Source organism: Centroberyx affinis, unplaced genomic scaffold (assembly GCF_046629955.1).
Source record: "Centroberyx affinis isolate AG114_WGS23_722 - 3 ecotype Tasmania unplaced genomic scaffold, CSIRO-AGI_Caff_v1 ptg000946l_1, whole genome shotgun sequence".
NCBI lineage: Eukaryota > Metazoa > Chordata > Actinopteri > Beryciformes > Berycidae > Centroberyx > Centroberyx affinis.
This window is the reverse complement of record NW_027279520.1, coordinates 159158-186037: the sequence shown is the minus strand read 5'-3', so window position 1 is coordinate 186037 and position 26880 is coordinate 159158. Positions and strand designations below refer to the sequence as shown.

Genomic DNA, 26880 nt, shown 5'->3' with positions numbered 1-26880 from the left:
GCATTGCTGGATCAAGTAGCTGTATGGCGTTTGTGCAGTTTGGCTAAACTGACAGAGGCAGCTCTCATCTCAAACTGAATACACAAAGATATTGAATGTATGTAGGGTGACATGTACAGATTATTGTAAATCATGTCTTCTTCTACAGTGTTCAGTCTTCATATATACACATAGTATACAGTCTTCTTATAGGCTACATGCTGTCATTATACAGTGGGTGTCAATTCTCTCTTTAAGTCCAACAGGACAGATTCCTGTATATTTACCATATCAATGTATTTATTTTATTTAATCTTTGTTTAACCATGAATCTCTTTTTCAAGGAAGACCGGTCAAGAAAGGAGCATCAAGATAACATAAGACAATGTACAAAAGCAAAATCCAATCAAAGTCACATAAAAGTGAGGGTAAAGTACAATTTTCCAGATAAGCACAGCAGTGCAGTATCAAGCCACCTCACCAAGAGAGACGGGCTCTTTCAGCTTTTTATCATTTTGCAGTGAGTCACATGAAGAGGGAGCAGAGCAGTGCACAAGGGTTCTCATAAGTATGTGTTATATGTTCTGGTCTTTGGTCTCAGTGGAAATGGGATCAGTCTCATGTTGAACTGAATGGAGTATGTTGTAAAATGTGCCAAAAAATGAAAATGAATAGCATTTCTCAGACAGCCTTGGGGGTGACATGATGACTTGAATCCTATGGTCTATGCTTGAATCCCTATTTCTACAGCCTGTTTGGGGAGGGGGAGCGTATTACGTCACGCAGGGGTCTGTGCGTGATGGGCGTGGCTTTTGTGTGTGTAGTGTCCGGTCCGCCGCCAAATTCAAACACTGAAAGAAAGAAATACCAGAGAGGCGACTGAAGCAGAGAGGAGAGACGACTTTCGCAAGTTACACATTTAGGTAAGCTAGCGTAATATAAAAGGGTGGATAGTGGGCTGTCTGTTGTCTTTTCCCACTTATTTTAGCGATCCTCGGTAACATTTAATTCTGTGTAAGATGAGTTATTCATGTTATTTAACGCTATAATGTATACTAGTTCGATAGCTAACGTTAAGTTAGCTAGCAAAGCCTTTCTCTTGTCTGTGGTGATCAGTGGTCATTTGCTGGTCACGGAACATACTTGAAGACAAATTTAACGTTAAGATTACCGTAACGTAACTTAACTAACGTCCCTATGAGTCCAGTAAGTGAAAGTGCGATTGAGTTTTCTCTTCTGGCTGTATTGGGATGCAGCGAGCCTCTGCTTTGTTTGGGCAGGGCAGGGCAGGGCAGGAATAATAATGCGCTGCCTCCAAGAAACAAAGTCGGGTCAAGCAACACCGACCTAACTTTAGACACATAATTAATTGCCGCTTTAAATGTAATCTATTGTACTGGCTGGTAGGGTCCTTCTCGCCTTCATATGTTGCCAGGATCAACATTTTTCCTGTGTTGTGATTATTATTATTATTATTAGTAGTAGTAGTAGTAGTAGTAGTAGTAGTAGTAGATGTTACAGTGGCGAGGATTGAAAAGGTTTTGCCAGAGGACATCATTGAAAGAAATACGCTTTCAAATCAGCGAATTAATTTACATAAGCACAGAAGTCTATAGTGATAGATTGGTTTTCCTTTGTCTGTACTTACCATGCTACCTTGATGGGAAGCATCACCTGTAAGAGTCAAGCCAGGTCTACCAGTTAGGACCACACATCTGCTGTTCTGATATGCTTCCAACATGTTTTTTAATCCACTCCCCTCCTCTAGGTTGTCTCAGCAGCTTCGATGATGAATGGGGTTGGTGCAGCGATGGTGGGAGTGTGGCGGGCACATACAGTCCTGGACGAATCTGATGGGGCAGAGAGCCCGGAAGCCCCCGACCGTTTCCGCAAGCTTCGCTCATCATCTTCTCTAAACTCCCTGCGGATGTCTCTGCGAAAGAGGCTTCCGCTGCGGACTGTCCAGACCAACTCCCTCCCTGAGAATCCAACCTGGGAAACCCTGCAGGCACAGCCTAAATCCAGCACGGTCCGCAAACTCACCCGCAGTGCACGGAACTCCATAAGTGGAGTGTATCAGGTAGATGGATTCACATGATTTTACTTTGGTTCAAGCTGGAGATGCACCAGAAACACTTTCTTCTGGGTACAAATCCTAAGGTATCAGGCAATACTAAGAGATGCTCCAAGCCATTACATTTAATTCAGACACTGACTGAATCCCCGTCAGCTACAGCAGCACTGTTCTGTAGCTGACCTTGTGCTGTCATCTCCTGTGGACGAGGCATGTGTAACATATCCCAATACACAGGATTTGATCTTGCAATCCAGCCTGTTTGGTGGTAAATTTTACACTGATCATGGGGATTCAGTCAGTGTCTAGTTCAAGGGCACTTCAGCATGGTGTATGCTCCTGAACACAGGTCCTCTGGCTGAAGGAAGGTATGGATGGAGGCAAGTGTGAAGAGAACTTATCTACGGGGATCAATAAAATCTCACACATTGAACTGTATAAATGAGTAGTTTTGGGTCATTAGACTAAAATAGTGGAGGTTTACAACATTTTTCTTGCATAATGCAGTTTCTGATCTACTGAGCAGGCCATTTCAATTCAGAAGGGTTTTGTGTGTATGAAAAGGTCAGGAAATCAAGTCAATTTGTTTGCATTTCTGACATGTTACACGTGGCTCTCACGGTGAGATTGTAGAAAATTAATGTGCTGATGTCCAATTTTAGTCTGTTTGAAGCCAATATCCAACACCTATATCGGTATATCCCTTGTTAAATAAGTTAGTTATAAAATTATGGTAATCATGGCATGTCCTTTCTTTGTTGGTTTAAGCAATTTGTTTGTGTGTTCTCCCTCATTCCTCATCTCTTTCTTCCCTTGTGTCCCTTCCTTATGTGCCTCTCATCCAGAGGATGCAGAGGAGCAAAGAGGCTGCACGTGAGGAGTGTTTGGTAGCGACACCAGGTCGGATATGTGATGGGGAAGAAGGTGGTGTATCTTCTCGCACCCCAAAACGCACGCCTGGTCGACCTACAGCCACCGCAACCCCCAGGCGCACACCCAGATCAGCGGTCACACCCAGACGTACTCCAGGCTCCAGACACAGATCTGGAATAAAAGGCACTCCTGAGGCTGATGCTAACGTACGGGGGGTAAAAACAGGAGGAGGCAGGAGGCAGCTGGTCCGCATGGCTGCATTACGAAGTCCCTTTGCTTCTCCCAACACACAGAGCCAGAGACAGTGAGTGCTTTACCGTTCAGCGCTTCATAACCAGCTACACAGCAGCATTAATACATGATGCAGGTGACAGATCTGTCACTCTATTAGTTGATCCAGATGTGTTCTGCTCTCACAGGAAGTTTGACCGGGACCTGGAGTCTGTGTCCAGTGGACTCAGGAAGCTCAAGCATCTGTCCAGGGCCTTTGATGACATCATTGGCAGAGACGACAGGTACAGTATCATCATCATGTCAGATGAAATGTTTTGATCACTAAACACGTGATGAATTACTAATATCTTTGTTTTTGTATATTACTGATAATGAAAGTGTCGATTTGGCTTGAGAACTGTGTGTGTTTTGTGTGTTTTATTAGGTTATTTGTGATAATGGGTAATAAACAGTGTTTCTGTACACGTGTGTGGATACATGTGTGTAGGTGAATGAGACAGATGTGTGTATTTGAGGGAGGTATCAATGCAATCCTTCTCCATTTCCTGTTGTTCAAACATATTCTGCTCAGAGTGGGTGACTGGCTGCCCCCACTTCCCCACCCACCCAAAGAATCCCCAGTCGGCACTGTAACTCATCTGTCTCCAAACTTCCTTCCCCTCCCCCACCCACATTCTTCCCGCCTCAGTTTAAAACTGGGTCTGTATTTCTGGTATTTGGATGAGGAGGGAGCGAGGGGGACACAGTTGGAGGAGGAATTATGGGTGTGGGATGTCGTTGGTGTGGGAATTGGAGCCAGATGAAAAAACACGTTGGAGAGAGAGAGAGAGTTGGGCTGTTTATACATTGTTTCCTGTGTTGACATTCAAAATGTTGAATCATTGTCTGAACCAGCTCCTCCCCCTCAAAGTAGTGGTGGTATAAGTGGTGAATGACAGAAAGGCACATATGTGGACAGTGACCTTGTCCGTTATCTGTGTGAATTCCACCCAACAAAACCAAATACGCTTCTGTTGGAAATGTAACCACAAGTTTGTTTTCCTCCTACAACAGGCAGTTCAACTATTCCCTAATTATGGAGTAGGGAAGAAGGTAAATTCACATCTCAAGCGCTATACTACTAAAAGAAAGGTCGTTATGTGGATAAGAATGTAAATTTTGTGACAGGAAAGTGCATGGGAGAGCTGGCCTGTTGGCTGCATGGCGATGCATGGGCTGCTCGTATGGCATTGTCAAAGTGTCTGGCAACTTCTGACCCCTTGCAAATAAAGTTGGTTCTAGGTGATGTTCTCTTATGACCAGTGATACTTACATTGTTCGACCAAAGCAAAGGTTGCTGTTTCCATCATTCTCACACTGTCGCTTTTCCCTCTCTTCCACTACCCTCTCCTCAAATCGGCCTGTTCTTTCTCTGCCTGTCACTTGCTAAATACTTTCATTACTCACTCTCTCTGTTTTTTGCCTTCTTAGGTAACTAGTAATCATTTCTCTCTCCTCTTGCCAGGACCGGGGCACGGGAGCGTTGTGGAGGAGTGATGATGAGGAGGTTGGACCCCAGCGGTAAACTCAGCCGCTCCAACCTCACCCGCCGAGCCACGCACTTGTCAGACACGTTGGGAGGTTGGGCCAACACAGCTGTTAACAACATCCGCAAACCCAACTGAACTACATATGTGTGTGTGTATGTGCAACAAAGGACCTTTTGTACCCAATTTTTGTTTAAATTTTTCATCGTTGACGTGTGACTGTTACATTTACTTTTATATGTATATGTATTGTCATGATACTGGGAAACTTACCTGACAACTTGTTTTCTTTTCTACCTATGCTGGGTATAATTAGCAATGTACCAGTAGTTCTTGTGTGTGTTTACACATCTCAGACTAGCTAGTTGTGGGTGTAGCTACCAAAGGGATATCTGTATTGTGCTGCATGTACCTGTCATAGCTGCTACAACCAAATGTCTGTTACTATTTTTTTAAACACTAATATTGCAGTTTGTTCTCACACTACGTGTATAGAAATGTTGTGTTAGTCTCTGAAATCTACTTAGAAATCAACACTATATGAGACCAAAATTGTATCAGCGGAACTAACATTAAATTTACTGATGGGGGGTAGGTGCATTTGCCTCTACTTTATATGTATGCAATAATGTTACTGACTAACATTTATTATGCCTTTTCAAATGTCATTTGATTGTACCAAATTATATAGTGTATTTTCTATGAAAGGTGATTTTATTTTTGTATGTAGGTAAGGCAGTGTTGGAATAGGGATTCTTTTTTTATATATTTCTTTGAGAGAGAGGTAGGCGCTTGTAATGGCCTGTGGATGATTCATGTACCAATACTGTATACATAAATCATCTGATAATGTTATGAGGAAGATGTAAAGGCTCATTCCTTACCTCATTACCTGATAATGATGTGATAAAGCCATATCCATCAGTTCATTAGTACAGTGACTGTGGAGCAAGCACCCTCAAATGATGCCCCTTTTCCTCTTTGCCCTTTCCCTGTATCGATTATTTGGCACCCCCTTTTGCTGCAGTAATCAGCAAAAGGGAGAAAATGAATTGTTAATGTGAAAAAAAATCGTAGCTACACAGCAATAAAAGCTAAGCTTAAACAAACTTGGTTTTGTTTTTATTATTGCAACGATTTAGCAGAAAAGGCTGCTAGTAATAGTAAAGCATAGTAAATAAGCCTTCATGTATTGCTATTAATGTGGTCTCTGATGTGTTCACTCTTACATTCCCTATTCATAGTATTCTGCTACCATAGGAAAATAACGGGATTGGACTAATTTAACAGGTGATTATAGTCAAATGACAGCCACAGTCAATGAGCTGTGTATTTGGTAAAGCACCCTAGTTGTAGGAAATCAAGGAGGTTCTATTAACGTGTACATCATGGGCATGCTATGGAAATTGCAAAAATACATTATAACTTATAATGTATTTTTGCAATTTCCAAAACTGTTAAACTGTGGGGAACTGTTGTCCTTATAATATAAGGACAACAGTTCCCCCAGGTGGTATGTCAGGCGAATATCAGGCAAAACGCGAATCGCTAAGTTTGTCCCTTGTTCCATCCTGTCAGAAAAATTCACTCTTCGCCGAAAACGCTCCTCCTCTTTCTCTCCGGCTTTGTACCGTGCTGAACCACGCTGCAGCTACCTTCTCTAGGATACCGGGGCTGCTAAACATCTGAAAATGGCCCTCCACGTACCCAAAGCTCCGGGCTTTGCCCAAATGTTGAAGGATGGCGCTAAGGTGAGGTTAATCATAAAGCTGGACTTGGTAAAGTGTGTAGTTTGTGAGCTAGCGTGCTAGCTAGCGTTAGCCTCTGAGGAAGCACATTCATACACAGTCATGTGGGAGAGTTCTAGAACACCGCTAGGCCGCTTGTTGCTACAGAAACGATGGCATGTTAGCTAGACAAAAGTGGCTTCTACCTCCGACTATCTCCCCAGCCCTTTAAACTGCTAACGTTATGTAACGTTATGTCTGAAATACTGTTGCTTCAATGGCAACTGACTAGACAGCAGCAACGTTAAGTGGCTGACTACCAAGCACACCCAGTTAGCGATTAGCTAACGGTAACGTCTACTGCCTGTATATTCATCTGTCAGAACTGGGCTGTGGCGCTGTGTGTGTCACTGCACCTCAGCTGACGAGTGCTGGTCAGAGATGTTGGATGCTTTCTGTTTTAAGTGTAAAAGCTAGCCGTTACACATCTTTAGCTGTTGTTGTTAAACGTTACCTTATTTGGCACATTAAGAGTGAGTCCCTGTCAGGACAAGGCGTTGCCTGGGCTTGGTCCGCACATTGTGAGATTCTGAAATCGCAGCCCCGAGTCCACGGATAAAAGGAGAAATGCATTAAAATCTCTCGATATGGGTCGCGTTGAATTTTAGTAATGATTAATAAGAGTCCAGTTGACAGTCCTTGTCTGACATGGTCACTAATCAAATCTAAGGCACCATCTTTGGAAACTCATGACAATTGACTGATGTTTTTGTTCCATCCAGCACTATTCAGGTCTTGAAGAGGCAGTCTTCCGTAATATCCGCGCCTGTAAGGAGTTGGCTCAGACCACACGCACTGCTTATGGGCCAAACGGTAAGCGCTCTCATCCAACAATAAGATCTATTCATTAAAGTATTTGTCAATACTACAGCTCTTGAGATGTTGAATAGGAGAGATCTGAACCAAGGGAATATGAATCCACTTGACATTAGTAATGGCTCTGCTGATACATTGTTTTTTTTCAGGCATGAATAAAATGGTCATCAACCACTTGGAGAAGCTGTTCGTCACCAATGATGCTGCAACAATTCTCAGAGAGCTTGAGGTGAGGAAATCTTACACTTTTGTGCAGTGTATTTCTGTTGAATAATTAATAATTTAAATAAAATTTAACTGTTTTCTTGAATGTCATTTTTTTTCAGGTGCAACACCCTGCAGCCAAGATGATTGTGATGGCATCCCACATGCAAGAGCAGGAGGTCGGAGACGGGACAAACTTTGTCCTGGTGTTTGCTGGCGCTCTCCTGGAGCTGGCTGAAGAGCTGCTCAGAATGGGCCTGTCTGTGTCAGAGGTAGGCTAAACACATCTCATTGTATGGGTTATACTATATTCTGTTAGTGATTTATCTGTCACTGTTATGTAAAAATCATTACTCTCTTCTGATTTCCATGTGTAGATAATATGGTGATGCAATGTTGAGGTTTTGTGATGGAAAGGGTTGAAAACGCTTGAGCATCAGATAATCTAAGGATATTTGCACCAGATTATAGGCGTTTTACAATCCACTACGATGCAAAATTTGCAATCATGATCTTTACTTTATACATATAGGCCAACTCATTAAGGAAGAGTACAGTGCAGAATACAGTTAATGCATAACATGGAGCCTACTTATTTGCTTCTCTCCAATCTGTCAGCATCTTAGTTAAGTTATGAATGAGGCTATGCGTTCATCTTTAACTTGACTTGTCTAATGATGTTGAGGGATTGAAATGGCTGAGATATGGTCCAAGGAAGTGGCCGAACTATAATGAGATGCTTTATTTGCTCACTGTCTCCATTGCACTCTGCCATAGGTGATTGAAGGCTATGAGATGGCATGTAAGAAGGCTCTGGAGATCCTGCCAGAATGTGTGTGTTCCTCAGCCAAGAACCTCCATGATGTTGACGAGGCGTCAGCTCTTATCCGTACGGCAGTCATGAGCAAACAGTACGGCAACGAAGACTTCCTCTCCAGCCTCATCGCTCAGGCCTGTGGTGAGTCAGACATGGAGACTATCTGTATATAAAACAAAAAAGATAATTCACTTGACTGAAGTATTCATCTTTTATTTGTCTAACATCTTTGTTTCTGTTGGTGCTGCAGTCTCCATCTTCCCGGAATCCAGCAGCTTCAATGTTGACAGCGTCAGAGTATGCAAGATCTTGGTAAGTAGCATTGTCCATTTTAAGAGAATTAGTGTGTGGGTGTTTGCCTCTTAACTTAATGTCTCTGGTGTCTTCAGGGTTGTGGGTTGACAGCCTCCTCCATGCTGCACGGCATGGTGTTCAAGAAGGAGACCGAGGGAGACATCACATCAGTTAAAGACGCCAAGATTGCAGTCTTCTCCTGCCCCTTCGACTGCACGGTGACAGAGACCAAGGTGAGAAAACCAGCCTTTGTGTTTTGGTACAGTCTGACTAACAAAAACTCAAACTGAAGGACAAATAGGCTTTCATTTGTACAAATGGACTCTGCTCTCCCTACTCACATGGCATTTGGGTTAGTCTCACATTAGCCCTGTATAATTGGCCATGTGGTCTGAATATTTGTTTTCTAGTCCTTGGTTTCAAAAATGTGATTATTTTGTTTAGGACAAAAAGAGTCATATTTCAGTTTGAACACAAGTGGTATTCCCTTTAAACTTAATAGCAAATGTTTTTTTTCGGTGTAGGTTTTAGTGTCCCACTTTTAAAATATAAAATGGGTACTTACCTCTACTTAAAGATTGCATGTTACAGAAATCAGACCTAGGTTCATGACATTGCTCTGATGTAAAAAGAAATTATGGGATTTATGCAAGCTGAACAGAAGGAGGCAGCATGGTGTTGGTGGATGGTAACCAAATGCTTAAAGGCAGCAACTGACTACACAGTATTTGAGAAAACAAAGAAGCAGTGATAGAATAGGGGCTTACCAGTCAAACAGATTTTATCATCATACTTTCTGTAATTTTTTGGGATCCTTCTTTGAAATCACTGGCACAGAAGACGACTTAACACAACTTGGCAGAGCCTCAAATAGCCTTAAGAAGATGTCAGTGGAAATGTGATACTACCAAGTGCAGATTTAGTAATCTGGTCTTCAGGGTTTAAAGGAAGAGTGGAGAAAGATGATTTTGGGTTATTAGGTGTGAAAATAATATTTTTTGTGATTTTTTTTTTTTTTTTGAGTTATGTCGTCTCTGGACTGCCATATGGTTGGGTCTCTGAGCAACTGAAGTCCTTTTTATTGCAAGGGGTCAACCAGGAAATATGATAATATACTCAGACCGCCAAGTTATTGATGTAAGTGTTAATCACGGTGTTCTCTTTCCCTCAGGGCACAGTGCTGATAAAGAGCGCCCAGGAGCTGATGAACTTCAGTAAGGGAGAGGAGGACATGATGGAGACGCAGGTGAAGGGCATCAAGGAGGCCGGTGCCAACGTGGTGGTGACTGGGGGCAAGGTGGCCGACATGGCACTGCACTACGCCAACAAGTACAAGCTCATGGTGGTCAGGTAAGAGCAAGATTACTTACTGATCATCAATTGAAATGATCATTATCAAGTAAATGGAACGAAAAGGACATATGTATTGGGGTTTACATCTCAAAATCTGTCTCACACCAAAAGGCACCTAGCTAGAGCCAAAACTGAAGTGGCAAAAAAAAAATGATTGTAACTTAATATAACTTAGCCATTTTGTGGAGATGTTAATTCAAAGTGCCTCACAGTGCTTTTGAGGCATACAGTGTTTTTTTTTATGAGGCATACAACGTTTTTTAAGTGGGAGCTAACCCCATGTTAGTGCCATGCTTTACCTATCATGAAACGGCACTGTATTTAAAGGTGTTGGAGATGTCAGACTTGCAAAAGTTGTAGACTACACATACTATTACTACTACTACTGCTATTACTTCTAGTAGGACTTCTATATACTCGTAAGTTGAGGGGAAAAGCATAATTTAATACTAGACATGAGTACTTGGACACACCCCTAGACCTAGGCATTCATTCTGGTAGTACCTGCACAATTGACTACACTTAGCCTCTATTCTGGTGAGGTGAACTTAGTTTTTAGGCACTGGTAAATGTGAGATTGCAATTGGTTGGCAATGCCAGTGAATGCTAATGTTTGTGCTAGTTCTCCTCAACCATACGAGACGCTGTAGCAATGTTCAGTAACTTCCTCTTATTTCCCCCTCAGGCTCAACTCCAAATGGGACCTGAGGAGGTTATGCAAGACCGTGGGAGCTGTAGCACTTCCCAGGATGGTGAGTGCCCAACACTCAGGTTCAAATCTACTGAAATGTGTATAAAAAAGATACAGACCATCCCACCATATAGTATAATGCTACTTCTCTCCTTTCCCAGACTGCTCCTACTCCAGAGGAGATGGGTCACTGTGACAACGTCTACCTGACAGAGGTGGGAGACACCCAGGTGGTCGTCTTCAAACACGGTAAAACACTCGCACTGTCTTTTTTCTCCAGTCATGTGGCTGTATATGTTTCTTTTTAAAGCAGGTCTGTTGTTGGGCACACTGAGAGAGTTTTATTCTCTCAACTGTTTAAACAGAGAAGGAGGATGGTGCCATCTCAACGCTGGTGATCAGAGGCTCCACTGACAACTTGATGGATGACATTGAGAGGGCCGTTGATGATGGAGTCAACACCTTCAAGGTTCTGGTCAGGGTAAGTCAAAGGATAAACCGATGTAGTTTTTTTTGTTTTGTTTGTGGGTGTTTTGGGTGGGGGCTTGGTATTGATTTTGGTAACTGGGAATGTAAATTAAAGATATCTGCCTGTTTAAAAAAAAAAGAAAAAGAAAAAAAATCTTTTGTGATTGCAAAAAAGATGGATGTCTCAGTGGAAAGTATCCCCTATATTTCTCTCAAGGAGTAATAATGATATGATGATAAAGTTATAGTGAAGGTTATTTCACTGCTGTTTCAATTTGTTGATGGTGTAATTAATATTGGTGATAATATAAAATTATAGCCTACGTCAGATGCACAGTATGCTAAAACGTGGTAACATACATTTAGGGTTTTTGTGTGATTTTTATTTATTTATTTTATTTCCCCCAGTGTCCAGGGCAGATGCCTTTTATTTTATGAATATGTTTAGAATCTATGCTTCTACCACCAAATCTTTGAAAGGCCAACATTTGCCAGTGGTATCTGTAACGCCCAACTCTGTACCACCGAGTCTTACCCTTGAAATTTTGTTATTTACACTCTGGCCCACACAGCAGCCAGCCTAAATCTTGGCTGGGTCAATCTTATTTCCTTTCTTCAGGACAAGCGCCTGGTACCTGGAGCTGGAGCCACTGAGATCGAGCTGGCCAAACAGATCACCTCTTACGGAGAGGTACGCAGATTTGAGTGCATTTGCTGAGATAGGCAAATGATGTGCTTGTCTGAACTCAGTCTGTTTTTTGTCTTGTTTTTACCATATCGACAAATGATGAAACGGATTGATTCTCACACAGAAACATGTCCTCCTCTTCTCTCTCTGCAGTCCTGCCCTGGTCTGGAGCAGTATGCGATCAAGAAGTTTGCCGAGGCCTTTGAGGCCGTGCCCCGCGCCCTGGCTGAGAACTCTGGCGTGAAGGGAAGCGAGCTCATCTCCAAACTGTACGCTGTGCATCACGAGGGAAACAAAAACATGGGCTTCGACATTGAGGTGTGTATGTGTACATGTTTATATTTGTATGACCTGCTCAGTAGAAAATGGGAAAAGAGGCAAAGGTGACAAAAAAATGCACTCAGGATAATTTCTTGGAGATAAGAATACATTTTCTGGTTCAGAACTGATACCCAGAAAATGTGACATTCTTACGTGGGTATCAAAACTCAAGACAATTTTCTGTTGGTCCACAAAAAATGTCTCCCATTTGTTGCCAGATTTCACATTTTGATGCCATAGCCGGTTTGAGTCTTGGGTCTTTAGTTTCTGGCTTTAGGAGAAAGATATTCACATTCACAATTATGGCCTGGACTTGTCAATGTGAATGATATGACTTCTTGAATTGAGTGATATTCCCCTTTTTAAAACTAGTGAACCAGTGACATTTTAAAGGGAACTCATGTAGCGTTGTTTCTATAATATTGTCAAGTGAATTGTGATGGTGACAAGTGGCACTACATTTTCTAGCCTTCGTGAACTGTCCTCTATTAGAGTAATTCATTTTTTCCACTCCCACTGCTTTTGCTGTCTACTAAAATAAAAAAAATTCCAAAGGCGTCAAGTACAGAAGGTCCCATATTGAACTAAATGAAAACAGTGTTACAGCAACAGCCATATACTTTAAAAAGTGTCACACCTGATACAATATGTACACAATATATCGAGAAAATCCTCAACATAAAGTCTTAAAATGTTTGTGTTACCCAGGCACTTTACACATAGTCCAGTTAAGTGTTGGCACTTAATCTTTAGAAATGTTGTCTGTTAATCTGCTTAATCCTGCACTTGTCAGATTGAGGAAAATATGTGGTTGTTGCTACTAGTACCCACTGGTTCAAAGAACAGACTACAGTTAAGTTTCAGGCTACCTAACTGTTGTTTACCCTAATGGAGAGCAACACAATGCATTTATTTGTATTTATATGTGTGTATTGCACTGTTGAGTGTTTGGATCCGATGACTGATGGTGCGCCTGTGTATAACATTGTGTTTAGGGAGAAGGCCCCGCTGTGAAAGACATGCTTGAGGTTGGCATTCTGGAGCCTTACCTGGTCAAACACTGGGGCATCAAACTGGCCACCAACGCTGCCGTCACAGTACTGAGAGTGGACCAGGTGGGTTCCTGACACACACACACACACACACACACTCTTAACTTTTTATTTTCTCCTATTAGGTTGATACAGGCAACAAGCAGAGGACTCACTTCATGTTAATTGTTTATGTTTGGTTTTATTCTGGTTTGTTAGCATTTCATTTAAAGTTAATTCTCTGTTTCAACCCAGCAGGCTAAATGTTAGGGGCCTGTGTGAGATAACAGTCCACAGGTGGTTAATGTTAGTGTGTGTGTATATGTGCGATCCAGATCATCATGGCTAAGGCTGCAGGGGGACCCAGGGCTCCCAAGCAGAGAGGCCACTGGGACAAGGACGGTTGGGAAGACGAGCCTGATAATTTTGAAACTCACCATTAGAGGGTGCACACACCCTCCCTCAGTAGGTGCTGGAATGTGTGTGGATTTGACACCGAAAAACCTGCACAGATATACTCATTCACTCACGGGACACTGAGGTGTAAAATGTGTTGTTCCTGTCACTACTAACATTGAGTGTGATACAATCCTCAACAGAGAAAGGATAACTGTAACTGTTTAAGACCGACTGATAGGCTTGAGCCATTCCATGGGTGTTTTTAATAGTTGCTGGTGTGTCACTGAAACTGGACTAAATCCAAAACTTGCATAGAGCACAGATATGGTGTGATTGCATGCCGCATGCACTCTTTTCATTGCAATGGCCTTATTCAGACTAGTTTAGAACTGAATATAATGCATGTAACATAATTTACTAAAGTAACTGCAAAAATAAAGGAAACATAACTAAAGAGATGCAAGGTATATAAAATAAGGGTTCTGGTGGCTGTGTTTATGGTCAGAAGGGCATTTTCCTGCCATAGCTGAGGTCAACTCAACACCTTACCCCCCAATCACTATAAACACATTCTGCTTGATCAGAATTACCTTAATTATGTGGTGAAGCATTTCTGTCCTGATGGGACCGGTCTCTTCCAGGATGGCCAATACCCCAGGGACAGTAAAGCTCTTCTCTTGCCATTTAAGACACTTAATGTTGGTGTTCCCATTTATTTTTGCAGTTATTTGTTTGGTATTGACAAGGATTTTATTCAAACTCTTCACTTTTTACTTTTTATTTTCTGAAATGCCTTCATTTGAATATACCTTATTAAATGTTGTACAGAAAACCTTAGCATACTGTAAATATAAAATATTCGGCTTGCCTTGAAGCAATGTTTTGCTTTTGTAGCACATTTTCACTTTGAGCGTACATAGCTGCATATTGTTCATGAATACGTAATCACCATGAATGTCTGCCTCTGTGATCTGTAGTGATTTAAATCACTTCCGTTCACTTTGAAAATAAAGTCCAAAGTTTTTCTTGGAACGCATTTATGAACTTGGGCAATGCGGCCCTGATAACATTTGTGTGTGCTGTGGCAAACATTTCAGCTGAAATGGAAAAAGAAAAACCTTAATGCCAGTGGTGGCAACAGGTGAGAGGTTGTTCATGAGGCCATATCAGGGTATGCTTTTTTTGGTTGGTTTGTTTTTAAAGGGAAATATTCTACCAAAGTGATATTGTATACCAGGTACTCTCTAGTGATATCTCTTGTTGTCCTGCCTCAGAAGCCACAGCCTGCTGTGTGGATTTCACAGCTCAGATTTGTAGCTAGAAAAGATTGTTTTGTCTGACTGCTGTCTCCTCTCCTCTTAGATCATCATGGCCAAACCTGCAGGGGGACCCAAAGCTCCCCAGGGCAAGAAGGACTGGGATGAGGATGACTGAACCTGATGTTGTCCAACCCTCGGCTCCTGTTACCCTGACACGTCACCCACCGAATCACAAAGCTTTTCTACTTGTTTATTTAAAGTTCAACAGTCCGGTTTATTTTGTAGAAAGTCCATACATTGGTTAAGAACGTAAGTTGTAAAAGTAAAATGTATGGATGGCACTGTTTGCTTTTTATGTTCTTGGTCCCAAATAAAAGGCACTTGCGCTGTCATGTCTTGGTTTGATTTGTTTTTTGTTTTTTTTGTTTACTTTTAGTACACTATCACGGCTCAATAATTGCAATGCACATACTATGTCATTTAAATTAATTTGACTATTGATTCTAGTTCAAGGCTCACTACTTGTATTTCCAAAACATGAGTATTTACTCCTAGTTGAGAGTTCATTTTAAGACAAGCGTGAGTTCAGTGAGATGTGGCATTTTACGTAAAATAAGTAAAATTTACCTCCCAAAACTGATACTGTAGCTTTGATGATATAAGACAGGAGCTTGAAGATGACACTTATCTGAAAATTGAAGGTGGTTTCCTGGCTCAATGGCCCGTTGAATCCGACCATGGGCATGCTCTGATATTTACCGTGACCGTACTGCTATATGAATTTGCCTTTGATGTTGGTCTGCTGTTGGTTTGCACTATCCATCATGCTGAGGCAGCAAAACTTATGGTTCTGCTGGTTTTTTATGTTGTTTTTATACAACCCAGTTTTTTTAAGTTTTATTATTTTATCAGAGAGGTGGCTGCTCAAAATGGACTTCTAAACATGGTTCTGGCCTAAAAATTAAATTGCACATTGTAAAAAAAAAAATGCAAATCATAAGCAACAGTTTTAGATTAAAAATGTTTCTTGTTTGATGAAAAATCTAAAATATTGAAAAATCTGTATACTGTATTGCAATTCATATCAAAATTGCAATATTCAGCAAAATAAATCGCAGTATGATTATGTATCAATATCATCCAGCCTCAGCACCAAGTGCTACAAAATTTGATTTTAATTTTACTGAGGCATCCATTTGCCTATTCACTGCAAACTAAGAAGCCTGTAACTGAAGAGGGATCCACCATGCAAAGTGACCTGTAGTAACCTGTGAGAACAGTGACCACAGAAGGTCCCACTCAGCAGCTCAGGATGAATGCTGCAGGTCTAGTGATGTGGCAGAGCAGCAGGGGGAGCTGGACGCAGCGAGGTTGCAGTCTCATTGGATGCAAAGAAGTGGGCGGATTTGCGTTGACGTTGCCCATACCCGGGATTAACTTGTTTTCACGTCGCCATATCTATCACATTTTGCGCTGGACAGCCCGAATAATTGCAGGTAGATAATTAAGACCACTTTCTGGTATTTAACAGCCCCGTCCCACCCCAGCCTTTAAAAAAAAGTCTGTGTGCATTGCATAGGAGGATCTGCGGTCCGAGGAGACTATATGGATGCCACAGAGGCGCGCAGAGCAGAGTGAGTGCATGGATGAGGAGAGGAGCAGACATCGCACTATGAGGTTACTGTGTTGATGTCCTGTCACAGAAATGGGGGCCGACGGCAGTAAAAGCAGGAAGGTGAGTGAGATTCCTGGTTGCTAAGGTGTGACGCACGTAGGGGGGGATTCCCTGTTTCCATGGCGATTCGGTGCCTTAAACCGCCAGGCAATCCTTACGGGAGTGGGTTGCAATGTTTTTGAGCAGTACATTGTACCACAGTGAAGATTAAAAAAAAGCATGTTTAAGGAGGAATCAGTAGTAAATGAAGATTACTACTGATGTTTTCCCAAAACGTTATGAGCACCCCAATACTTTTTGATGTTTTTTTTTTCTTTTACTTTGAAGGCAAAATCGCTAAACTTCCGGTGTTTTTCTGGCCGGCTTGACTGAGCTGAAACCTTGGAGCTGAACCTCCTTGCATTTGAAATGTTAATTACACACATGAATAAAAGAGCTTCATTAGCATGTGATGGTGCTCGAGCTGGTTTAAAATCCAAATTAAATTCTGACATTGCTTAATCTGTCAGGTGGATATTCCATGATGAGTATGGTCACTTCTGCTGTATGAGGATAGATGTGTTTCTGTATTGGGCTCAGATGATAATAACATCTTGCATGGTTGAATACACCCATCTTGCGGCACAACACAGCAGATCTGCTGTGCCGCCCAAGGGGGGTTGTGTGACCGAGTGACTGCAGAATGGATGTAGGCCACACGCCTTTTTCCAGTTAAATATCCCTTTTGCATCACAAGTCAAAGGCGAGCAAGAACGGTTGGAGAGGGTTTAAAGAAATTTTGTGCCTTTTTAACTTTTATTTATGCAAGGAAAGTTGACGGAGCGTGCACTTTTTCAGCACTGCCCTGCTTCACATCATGCAGTTACACATTCATACCTGGGAGCTGCCCAGTTCACTAGTTTGAAGGATGATTCATGTTCAAATTAGATACCATAGGTCAATCACACACATAGGAAAAGATAGATTCTGTGGTCCCAGTCATTAAGCTCATGTAAATCTATAGTCATAATATGTGCCCAAATCATTCATTGCCTGGGGATTGTCAAGCACATCACTGCTTCTTCTTCTGCCCTATTCCTGATACTTTACTATATTTCCAGACGTTTACACCACCACCACTGCCTCATCATGTCCAGTGGCGACAAGTTCAAATAGTGCCATGAGGTTAGCTATCAGTTGTCCTGGAGCAGACGCAACCCGGAACTTTCTACCATTTTGCACCGACGTTCAACAATCATACAGTAGCAGAGAGGAAATGTAGGTAATCACCAACCTGACGCAGAAGTAGATGAGGCGGGTTGAGAGAAAGTGGATACACAAACAAACACTTCATCACAAAATAACTCCTGGAATGAAGTGAACATCACAAATTGATGATATATGAGAGTGTAATAGGTTTTTCCTTTAACCCCCAACTGCTGAAGTGCAGCTGCTCAGTGACCAACAGCGGAGGCATCACTGGAAAATAGCAAGTGTGCTCAGGTGACTTTCCCTGGATAAAGGTTAAAATAAATATTTAAACTCTCCCATTGTCCTACATGGCGTAAGACAGCACTGTTGACTTACGAGCTATATTTCTGGGCACCATGAACTCCCAGGAGGTCAAGTGGGATGGGTACATGGCTTTAATCCAGGGCCGGGCATACCCATTTTGATACGGGGGCCTCTGAGGAAACAGGGTGTCCAGTTATCAGAGGCCGAAGCTAAGAGGGGCAATCGAAGAAGGGTTGTATTAACAGTCCCTGGATTAACAGCTCAGTTAATCAATTTGAGACTCTAGAAATGTCTCTAAATGTCCCCTAATTCAGTGCGCAAGGTTTTTGTCTGCATTCAGACTGTTTAAGTTCTTATGATAATGCTTGGAAATCACAATCCTCCTCTCAAAAGTCACCAGAAATTACTTTTAATTTAAACCATTTAAACCATAATTTAGAGTAATTACCATCATTCCACAGAGCTGTGAACTGTGTTTTGTTACACCAACAGCACCATCCACTAAACTGTCTTGCCTAATATTATATCTCCTCCTGTTTGACTGTGTCTTGACTGTTTCCTGGTCCGTCTGTCCCCTGCCCCCCCCTACAGAGGCCTACTGAAGGGCAGGAGGATGAGCACTGCTCGTCCGGATGGCGTGGGTTCCTCTCTAGCGTGGGTCTATCTATCCCGGCAGGCCTCTGTCGCCTGGCCCCGCCCGCTCTGCGCCTTGGGCAGCGTCGCATGCTCCAGGCCAAGGCCCCCGACATCCCAGAGCACGTGCTGAGGCTGGCAGGAGTCGGTCCAGAGAGGCTGAGATCGGAGTGGAGTCTGCCAGGGTTCATTACCATGTTTCTGCCCGAGTTCCCCCACAAAGTCATGCCTGGACATGAACACTTTCAGGTAGAGCTTGACTCAGTTCCTACATACACACCTTCACTTGTTTCCTCTGCTCTCTTATATCCCGTCTCTACTGTTCCACCTGGTCTGTCTCTGATGTTGTTGTCTCGCCACGCTCCGCCTCACAGGTGCTGGGTTACATCGCCAAAGGTTCATTTGGACCCATCCTGAAAGTGAAAGACAAGGCCAAACAGAAAACATACGCTGTCAAAGTGAGTCTTTTCCCTGCATCTCACATTTTGTTTTTGTGATTTCAGCCATGAATGAATGGGCACGAATGTGTATTAATTCATGAAACTGCTGGATGCAAATAGGCTAAGTTGAAAGACAGTGACAAAAACACACAGTTTGATGTTTTGGCTTGATGCTCTTTTTACCTAGTATGTAAAATGGCTCAGTATTTTTTGCCATGTAAAATAGAAAGTAAGAACTACAGCCCTTTTTGTACATGCCGCTTGGTAATATGTGAAAAATGAAAGAAACTTTATTTAATGCAACGATAATCTGTCTAACCTTTTGGTACCTTGAAATGGAGGGTGAGCAGCATGTGCAAAGAGGTTTGTAGTTAATTCTTCTTTTATAATGGTGAAAATAAATAATCCTCAAGTGAAGGCTTACATACCATAATTTTAATCCCATAGTCATCATTTTAACAACAACAATAAGATTAAAGTACCAAAATATCAAACTTTATGTCAATGTGAAAGTCGTCATTCAGCTCTCTGCAGGCTGCCCTTGGGTGCTCAGGATCTCATCTGTGTGTGTTTGTGTCTGTCAACAGGTTATACCTAAATCAGAGATTCTCAGACTTGGTGTCTTGGAGCAGTCGAAAGAAGAGGTGATAGTCCAGGTGGGTGCTGAAAGCAGGGTGTCCGCAGGCCTTGAAAATCATTGAAAGTTTGTGGATTTCAGAAAAATAAAAGTCCTTGAAGGTTTTTGAAAATGAATGGATGGCCTTGAAAATACTTGATTGTGTTAGTAAAATATAGCACCCAAATTCATCAATATCCCGGAGCTCTCTGGACTTCTGTCTGTCCAACAATCAACACTTCACATCCTGAGGAAAACCCTATGATGGATATTTGCGTTGACTTGACAAGATCATGAGTAAAAATGTGATGTGATGTCTAATTTTGACCATTTGTCATGTCTTAACCCAAAACATGCAAATTTTTGAGTCCTTGAATTCCTTCTAACAAGACCTTAAAAGTAATTGAAAAGTGTTTTGTGGGAATCCTGTGAAAATGGAAAGAGAATCGCTATGAATGGAAAATAATTAGCTATTTTGTAATGTGTTTTTACCAGGTCATATGGAAACGTACACACATATAGAAAACATTTCACATCAGGCAGAGATGGTACATTTGTGACTCAGTAGACTGGGATTAGAAACAATTTTACTAAATTTGTGGGTCAAGTGATCCTTCAGAAAACTTTTAGACTTGTGGATGGAAAAAAACGTATCCACTGGAAGAAAAGTATGGCCCTCTCTTTAATGGCTGGTCAGAATTGAGCTTCAGGTTGACCTATGACCTCTGCCCACAGCGTCAGGTTCGTCACCCTTTTGTCCACGACCTCGAGGACTGCTGGCAGACGCAGCGCCACCTCTACATTAGTGAGTCACCCAGAGAACAGTGACCCGACCCAACCCAACCCAGACCCACTGTCCAAAAAAACCCCCCACTGTACCTTTTCTCACCTCAGCACCAGTAGCGTTGTCCAGAAACTACCCACAATCCTTCACGTGTAGATCGAATATGAATGAATGGACAGACGGAACAACCAACACGTTCACTCAGAGCGTCTTTTCACAAATTTTACCGACCCCTTCAACCCCGCACCTCTCCAGTCCACCCACTGCTTCGTCCCTTGCAAGTTCTTTTCTAGCAGTATCAGTCCTGTAGTTCCTCTGCACCCCCACCCCACCCCCTCTCCCCCCCCGAGCATTTAGCCCTTTTTCCTACTCAACCACTGACTCAGAAAATGTGACCCAGTTTGTTCCCCCACCCCCTGTGAGCAGCGAGTGTGTTAGCCTGGGGACCAGATGTTGAGCGCTGCTGCAGCTGATGTGGATACATGTGTCACAATCCAAAGGAGATGACGCCGCTCCTTGTTTACAGAGGGACTCAGCACTACATCATGTTTTTATGAGCTGTAAACATGGCTATATGGCTTCTGTATAGCGAATAGCATTAATCCTGTGCTTAAATTTCAACACTTATCGAATTCAGTCCTGCATCCACTTCTAGGGGCAGGAAATCGTTGCTCTGCTCTCTGTGGGCTGAAGATTTCAACTTTTCCAATTTCTGGTCACATCTCAATCAGTGATGTCAAGGCAGGTATTTCGCCTTTGGCAGCGTCAAATGCTTTGCGATCAGAAAATTGCTACCGCCCCCCCCAAGTAGAGATGGATGGTTCATTATCACAGACACACACCTTTACTCGCTCTCGCTCTCCACCTCCACTTTTTTTGCATCTTTCAAAATTGTGTACTAGGCGGTAGGGATGGGACGATACATCAAAATTCAATATATCGCAATACAAATATGTGACAACACATATCGTGGGGCAGAAAATTGAATCGCGATATTAGCTACATTTTATTCTGCTGTAGTAATCACAAATGAGACGGCTTGTCCATCACAATTTCACAAGCGCTCCATCGCAATGATATTATTTGCACTTTGTAATGACATTTTTAAATTGTTGTTTACATTCTAGCAAGCCAATGCCATTGCTAGAAAGATTTGTGGCTCATAATTCTGCACAGTCATACTTGGTTGTCATTGAACCTATATTTATTACCGTCGTGGTTGTATCGAATCATGAACCCCATATCGCGTATCGAATCGTGTCATGAGATAAGCATGTAGTCCCATTCCTACTAGGTGGAGACTGGCTGAAAACATTTTACGCACTCTTTAAGCCTTCTGCCTACAAAATACAGCTCAGCTTTGTCGCTTCTGTTCGGTCTCTAGAGGAAGATAGCTTTACACTGTCCTCACTTCCAGATGACACACCTCCCCCCTTTCCCCTCTGTCTCACCACTGTGTGTATCACGTCCCGTTGAACTCCAGCACCCCTTCACCCAGCACATTACACCAGAGACCCGTCTTAACGCTGTGTCCGCTCCCACAGTGTGCGACTACTGCAGCACAGGAGACCTGTACACCTACTGGGTGATGATTGGTCAGTTCACAGAAGACACAGTGAGAGTGTTTGCAGCAGAGTTGGGATGTGCTCTCGGTGAGTACACTCCAACGATATAAACACAAACATCAATACATTTTCAACCTATTTACACTTCTGACCTCTCAAGGCTTCTGACCTCTCAAACTTTTTCAAAAGATTGGAATATTTCTACTTGAACGTTTTCATATTTAACCATGTCTAATTCTAAGTAATTATGAAAAGAGGTTAATTAAAGTCATTTCTGAGATGGAAACCTCAAGGGATCTCCTCCTGGGACAGAGTGATGCTAGGTTTTTTCATATGTGAGTGTGTAGACAGAGTGATGGATTTAAGATGTTTTACGGCTCTGGTTGGGTTCTGTATTTGTGTTGATTTTCTTCTGGTTTTGCACAGGATTTCTCCATGACTTTGGGATCGTCCACAGAGATGTGAAGGTAAGAGTGGGAGGAAATTAACAAGTTGTGCACCAAAATGAGAGATCTAACTTTTGAAAAAAGTTAAACCTACTCTGATAGCAAAAAATGAAAACAAATTTTAGTACTTTTTACAGTACTGTAGGTAATGTAAGTCCTTACTTGACAAATAATGGAACTTTTACCAACTGAATCCTATAATTTTGAACTTCAGGTATTGATTTCATTTTTTCCAAAATGAATACTGCTTCAGAATAGATCAGTTACATCATAGGTTTCTCATCTGTCAATACACACTCATGATAATTGGTTATTGTCAAACCATTGATGCATCGTTGCGTTTACCTCATTAACACCCTCTGTGTAAATTCAAATTTTCCTTTAGTACACTTATAGTACTAGTTGAGATAAGTGCAATGATGTTGAAATTGATCACAATGGTCAAAGTATGTGTTTTCTTTATGAAAATGTCCAATCAAACTGATTTGTAGCTATTTATTTCTTTATATAGTTAATTTAATGTTTTGGTCAAGTTTGGGTTAAATGTGTGTGTGTCATCTAGTCTTCTTTCACCCTTTTCTTGTAGATGGAGAATATCCTGCTGACAGACCATGGTAAATAACTTGTGTTGTACTCGGTCTCCAGCAGAGAGCAGCATAGCTCTGGTTTCCAGCAGAAGTACAGAACATTCCAGAGAACATCCTGTTACTCTGCACAGCTGCCAGTCAACACACTCAGTGCAATTAAGTGTATTTGTTACTAGTGAGAGGGAACAGCGTTTGTATCCAATTGCACACAAAAACATGCAAAAATGAGCTCTGGTTATGATGGGAATAGTATATTTACACATTTTATTTACTCTTCAATATGAATCATCTTTTCATCCTTTTAAATAAGAAGAATGTGAACATAAGCACATTTAATGATGCATGTCACGCACACATGATAATGCAGAGGACATGGTCTGTTCCAGGACACCTCCGTTTGGCTGATTTTGGTTTGTCCCGCCGCCTGGAGCGAGGAGGAAGAGCCTTCACCATCTGTGGAACTATCCAGTACATGGGTGAGAACGGGGGTCACTGAAATCCACTGAAATACTCTAAATCCACCTCTGTAGATAATCTTGTCACTTCTCTTTTAAGCAGTGAGCTGTAGATGCCTGGATATATTAACTGACAAACATTTACTGTGTGTATTTCATAATCTATCACAGATTTCTTTAGGCTATAGGAAGTAAAGATATAGATGTGCAAATACTCAGTTCATGCATAATCCAGTGGTGTGAACACGCTCTGTGCTCTCCAGCCCCCGAGGTGCTGAGTGGCGGACCCTACAACCACGCAGCTGATTGGTGGTCTCTGGGAATTCTGCTTTTCTCATTGGTTACTGGGAAGGTGAGACCTTACAGTGTGCAGCATCATGTGTAAATGAACGTGTCTGCTTGCCCACGGGCTCAGTCCGTTTCGCATGGTGAACGAGTAATACTGTCTATTACTTTATTCTGTGGCATAATTTAATTTGAGTGTCACTAAAGATGAAAATAGTACAAAATTGCATGAGGTGATTATTGAGTCACAGTGCTATTTTATATATCTGTCCAATCACTAGAGTATCTGCAGGTCCTTAAAAGAAAACGTCTTAAAATAAAATATCTAAATTATAGTCCTAAAAAGTGTTACAGTGTTTTAAATCCAATTAATAGAGGCATTATTATTTTCACCATGTACTGACAGATTTCCATGCACTTATGTCCACTCTTAGATTAATCCAGAGTACAGTATGCATCCAATCTGTTTTACAAATAACAGTTGGACTTCATGTTCCTTAACAGTTAATTTCCTGGTGTTCTTTTTCCTATTCTGCTCACTTATAATTTCACAACTTTCATTAGGTGTGGTCAATCAGAAATAGGCTGGTTTTGACAGCTTTGTTTCTTAATTTCTTTTATAAATTCAATTCTAGGTAACATTAAAAAGGTCTTTAATAAAAGTGAGGCTTTCTGAAACCTGCAGATAACCTGAATTACTTCTCCCTCATGCTCCCTCACCTCTCCTCAGTTCCCTGTGCCTCCAGAGCCAGACCACTGTGGCATGCTGAGGAAAGTGAGGTTTTTTCCCTATGAAATGCCGCTCAGCTTCAGCCCTCCGCTGGCCTTGCTAATTACTGAGGTACGAGCACACACACAACATCAGTATTTAGTAAAATAGTATTGCTACAGAACACTGAAAGCTACAATTCTGACTATTATATGGTATATACCACTGTGTACTAACTCCTGGATTTGGCCAGCTTGATGTCATATTGACCCGCACACATCTCTCTCCAGTTACTGTGCAAGACTCCAACCCGCCGCCTCAGGACCCTCGATCGTTTCAAACGCCAAACCTTCTTCCATGGCACAACGTTTGACCTTGCCCTGCTGCAACGCCAGCCTGTGGAGGTAACTGATGAATTTCTATGGAGCAGGTCCTTCAGGAATTTCAAACATCAATTAACAAAGTGATTTTTCTCCGTTTTAACTCTCCAGGTGATTCTGGAGCTGAGAGAGAGACCGGACCGATCGGCCAAAGCCCGACGTGGGCTCACTTTGTCCCTGCAGCCTCTCAAGGGCTTTGATTATGACTCGCTCCTCAGCCCCCCCGCCACCCCAGACACACACCTGGATGCTGACACACACACTCACCCTGCTGCACCGCTGCCTGGCCCAGCACAACTACTGCAACCTGTTCAGGAAAAAGGCCTACGTAGAGAAGTGTTTGTGTGAAGGACTCTGAGATTACAGTGTAGCTACACACACTAAGGTATAGATAATATGACTGCACACTTATTCGCCCTCACACACAGGTGTGGTGCGCCTTGTCAGATGAAATATTTAGTAAAAGTCAGCCAAAACAGCTGATAACAGTCAAACTGGATCTATTCTGTAGAGAGGAGTAGTTGATTTCAATCAAAACAACACTCCCCACTCATTTTGGGGAGTTTGGTTCTTTAGTTTTTGTTGTATGCTGTAACCCTTTTTTTTTTTACTTGTTTGCCTTCCTCCAATGAGCACCTATGCACATTTATTCAAGCCTCAACAATTATGCAAGAAGGATCACTCTATTACTGAACTACTTCCAATTTTCCAGTGACTGAACAAACACACGGTTGCCCCGTTAATACATAATGCAGGACCACTATCAAATTCACCCCACAGAGAAAAGTCATATGAACAGTTGAAGACAATGTACAGTGTTCCTTTCTTTCCCACGAATGACTTGCTGCCGCTGCCTTTGTCCACATATTGCATCACGGTCAGTAATGTGCAATTATGAATCGGCTTTTGGCAGAAGTGGAAGGAAGAAGAACGATTTCCCCAGTTATTACGCTGTGATCTGTACTCTACAACCCGTCTTTTGGTCCTTTCTTTATGCCATGATACGACTCTTCCCAATGGTGACTTTTACTCTTTAAACCTCTCTCCTCCTGTACCATAAAAATCATTCAAGCATCACAGGATCAGATTAAAATGTGTATGCCTTCAGCATCTGATAGTTTTTTTTTTATTTCTCATCAGTCATAACCTGGGACTCAGGGGAGCGCTTACTGGTTTTCCCAAGTCAGCCTTGTTTTTGATTCCAAGATGGCTCCCAGCTGAATACGTAGATCTCTCCAGGAGCTGCAAGGGTTGAATGAATAACATGAGTTTACCTCCAGAGTGAACATTTTGATAGATACAGGGCTTTTTTTTTTTTATTGTCAAAGGCTGCCGTGATCCTAGCCTGTAATCACACCTTTATGCACTTGCCTGATCACCAGATTATATTATGATTTTGTAAATTATTGCCCTAATGTGTATCCAGAATGCCTCACACGTGATCCTAAGCTTGCTTTTTTTTGTCACAAAAATGCTTGTTTATAAGATGAAATTCATATTTGTAAGATTTCTATGAATATTTTGGATGAAATTTTATGTTACAAACTGTGATGAAACTGAAGTCAATGTTGCATTGTTGGACAGATTTTATTCTGTATTTTTGTAATTACCTGTAGCTCAGATGGAATATTAAACTCTTACTGTAAATCTCTGTGCTGCTTTATGTGTTTTTTTTCTGTGTGGGATGGGGGTGAGAAAGAGAGAATATTAAAATCTGTGTGCTTTAAAATCACTATTCTGTAGAGTAGTATTCTGTATTATCACTATTATCATTGAATAGTAATAACTCATTGCTTAGCCTGTCATGAGAGCTATGCTAAAAAATTTTCTCCAGCAACAAATAATAGTATGTCTTTGGTTGGTTAAAGAATTGTGCACTTTTCAGTAAATGCAGCAAACTATCAAAAAAGATTCATATATCTAAGCCTTACAAATGTTAATGTTCCCTAATGGTAATGTGTTTCAAAAGTAACACGCCATTGAGTTCTCATGTATGT

The 26880-nt window shown here is 41.8% G+C and overlaps 3 protein-coding genes across 5 annotated transcripts; all 3 read left to right on the top strand.

The window, feature by feature from the left end:
- Window positions 1-838: 838 nt before the first annotated feature.
- On the top strand, window positions 839-5775 carry LOC139646070 (protein PIMREG-like). 2 transcript variants are annotated; one of them, XM_071521973.1, is made up of 6 exons: window positions 839-902; window positions 1748-2059; window positions 2899-3230; window positions 3346-3441; window positions 4214-4252; window positions 4665-4802. In XM_071521973.1, exons 2-5 carry the CDS (start codon window positions 1766-1768, stop codon window positions 4242-4244), a joined length of 753 nt encoding a protein of 250 aa, XP_071378074.1. In that variant the 5' UTR covers window positions 839-902; window positions 1748-1765; the 3' UTR covers window positions 4245-4252; window positions 4665-4802. The 2 variants fall into 2 exon arrangements, with proteins under 2 accessions (XP_071378074.1, XP_071378073.1); XM_071521972.1 differs by lacking the exon at window positions 4214-4252 and having other exon boundaries at window positions 4665-5775.
- A 515-nt stretch (window positions 5776-6290) lies between these two features.
- On the top strand, window positions 6291-15206 carry cct8 (chaperonin containing TCP1, subunit 8 (theta)). Of its 2 annotated transcripts, XM_071521944.1 has the most exons (15): window positions 6291-6437; window positions 7196-7286; window positions 7439-7518; window positions 7616-7765; window positions 8271-8451; window positions 8561-8622; window positions 8700-8837; window positions 9776-9954; window positions 10643-10709; window positions 10810-10897; window positions 11014-11129; window positions 11736-11807; window positions 11958-12122; window positions 13121-13240; window positions 14918-15206. In XM_071521944.1, exons 1-15 carry the CDS (start codon window positions 6378-6380, stop codon window positions 14987-14989), a joined length of 1641 nt encoding a protein of 546 aa, XP_071378045.1. In that variant the 5' UTR covers window positions 6291-6377; the 3' UTR covers window positions 14990-15206. The 2 variants fall into 2 exon arrangements, with proteins under 2 accessions (XP_071378045.1, XP_071378046.1); XM_071521945.1 differs by lacking the exons at window positions 6291-6437; window positions 7196-7286 and having other exon boundaries at window positions 7441-7452.
- A 1092-nt stretch (window positions 15207-16298) lies between these two features.
- Window positions 16299-26417, top strand: rskrb (ribosomal protein S6 kinase related b). Its single transcript, XM_071521965.1, has 13 exons — window positions 16299-16549; window positions 18575-18865; window positions 18991-19074; window positions 19644-19712; window positions 20408-20477; window positions 22001-22108; window positions 22448-22488; window positions 23054-23081; window positions 23441-23530; window positions 23773-23861; window positions 24525-24635; window positions 24794-24907; window positions 24995-26417. Exons 1-13 carry the CDS (start codon window positions 16520-16522, stop codon window positions 25229-25231), a joined length of 1362 nt encoding a protein of 453 aa, XP_071378066.1. The 5' UTR covers window positions 16299-16519; the 3' UTR covers window positions 25232-26417.
- Window positions 26418-26880: the final 463 nt, after the last annotated feature.

What these genes read in the sequence shown, in the direction of transcription:
- rskrb (XM_071521965.1), top strand. Translation starts at nt 16,520, where the DNA reads ATGGGGGCCGACGGCAGTAAAAGCAGGAAG. An exon ending in TCGTCCACAGAGATGTGAAG is followed by an intron (nt 22,489 to 23,053) that starts GTAAGAGTGGGA and finishes CTTTTCTTGTAG; the next exon opens with ATGGAGAATATCCTGCTGAC. An exon ending in TGGCCTTGCTAATTACTGAG is followed by an intron (nt 24,636 to 24,793) that starts GTACGAGCACAC and finishes ATCTCTCTCCAG; the next exon opens with TTACTGTGCAAGACTCCAAC.
- cct8 (XM_071521944.1), top strand. Translation starts at nt 6,378, where the DNA reads ATGGCCCTCCACGTACCCAAAGCTCCGGGCTTTGCCCAAATGTTGAAG. An exon ending in TGTTGAAGGATGGCGCTAAG is followed by an intron (nt 6,438 to 7,195) that starts GTGAGGTTAATC and finishes TGTTCCATCCAG; the next exon opens with CACTATTCAGGTCTTGAAGA. An exon ending in GCACGGTGACAGAGACCAAG is followed by an intron (nt 8,838 to 9,775) that starts GTGAGAAAACCA and finishes TCTTTCCCTCAG; the next exon opens with GGCACAGTGCTGATAAAGAG.
- LOC139646070 (XM_071521972.1), top strand. Translation starts at nt 1,766, where the DNA reads ATGATGAATGGGGTTGGTGCAGCGATGGTGGGAGTGTGGCGGGCACAT. An exon ending in CCATAAGTGGAGTGTATCAG is followed by an intron (nt 2,060 to 2,898) that starts GTAGATGGATTC and finishes CCTCTCATCCAG; the next exon opens with AGGATGCAGAGGAGCAAAGA. An exon ending in AACACACAGAGCCAGAGACA is followed by an intron (nt 3,231 to 3,345) that starts GTGAGTGCTTTA and finishes CTGCTCTCACAG; the next exon opens with GAAGTTTGACCGGGACCTGG.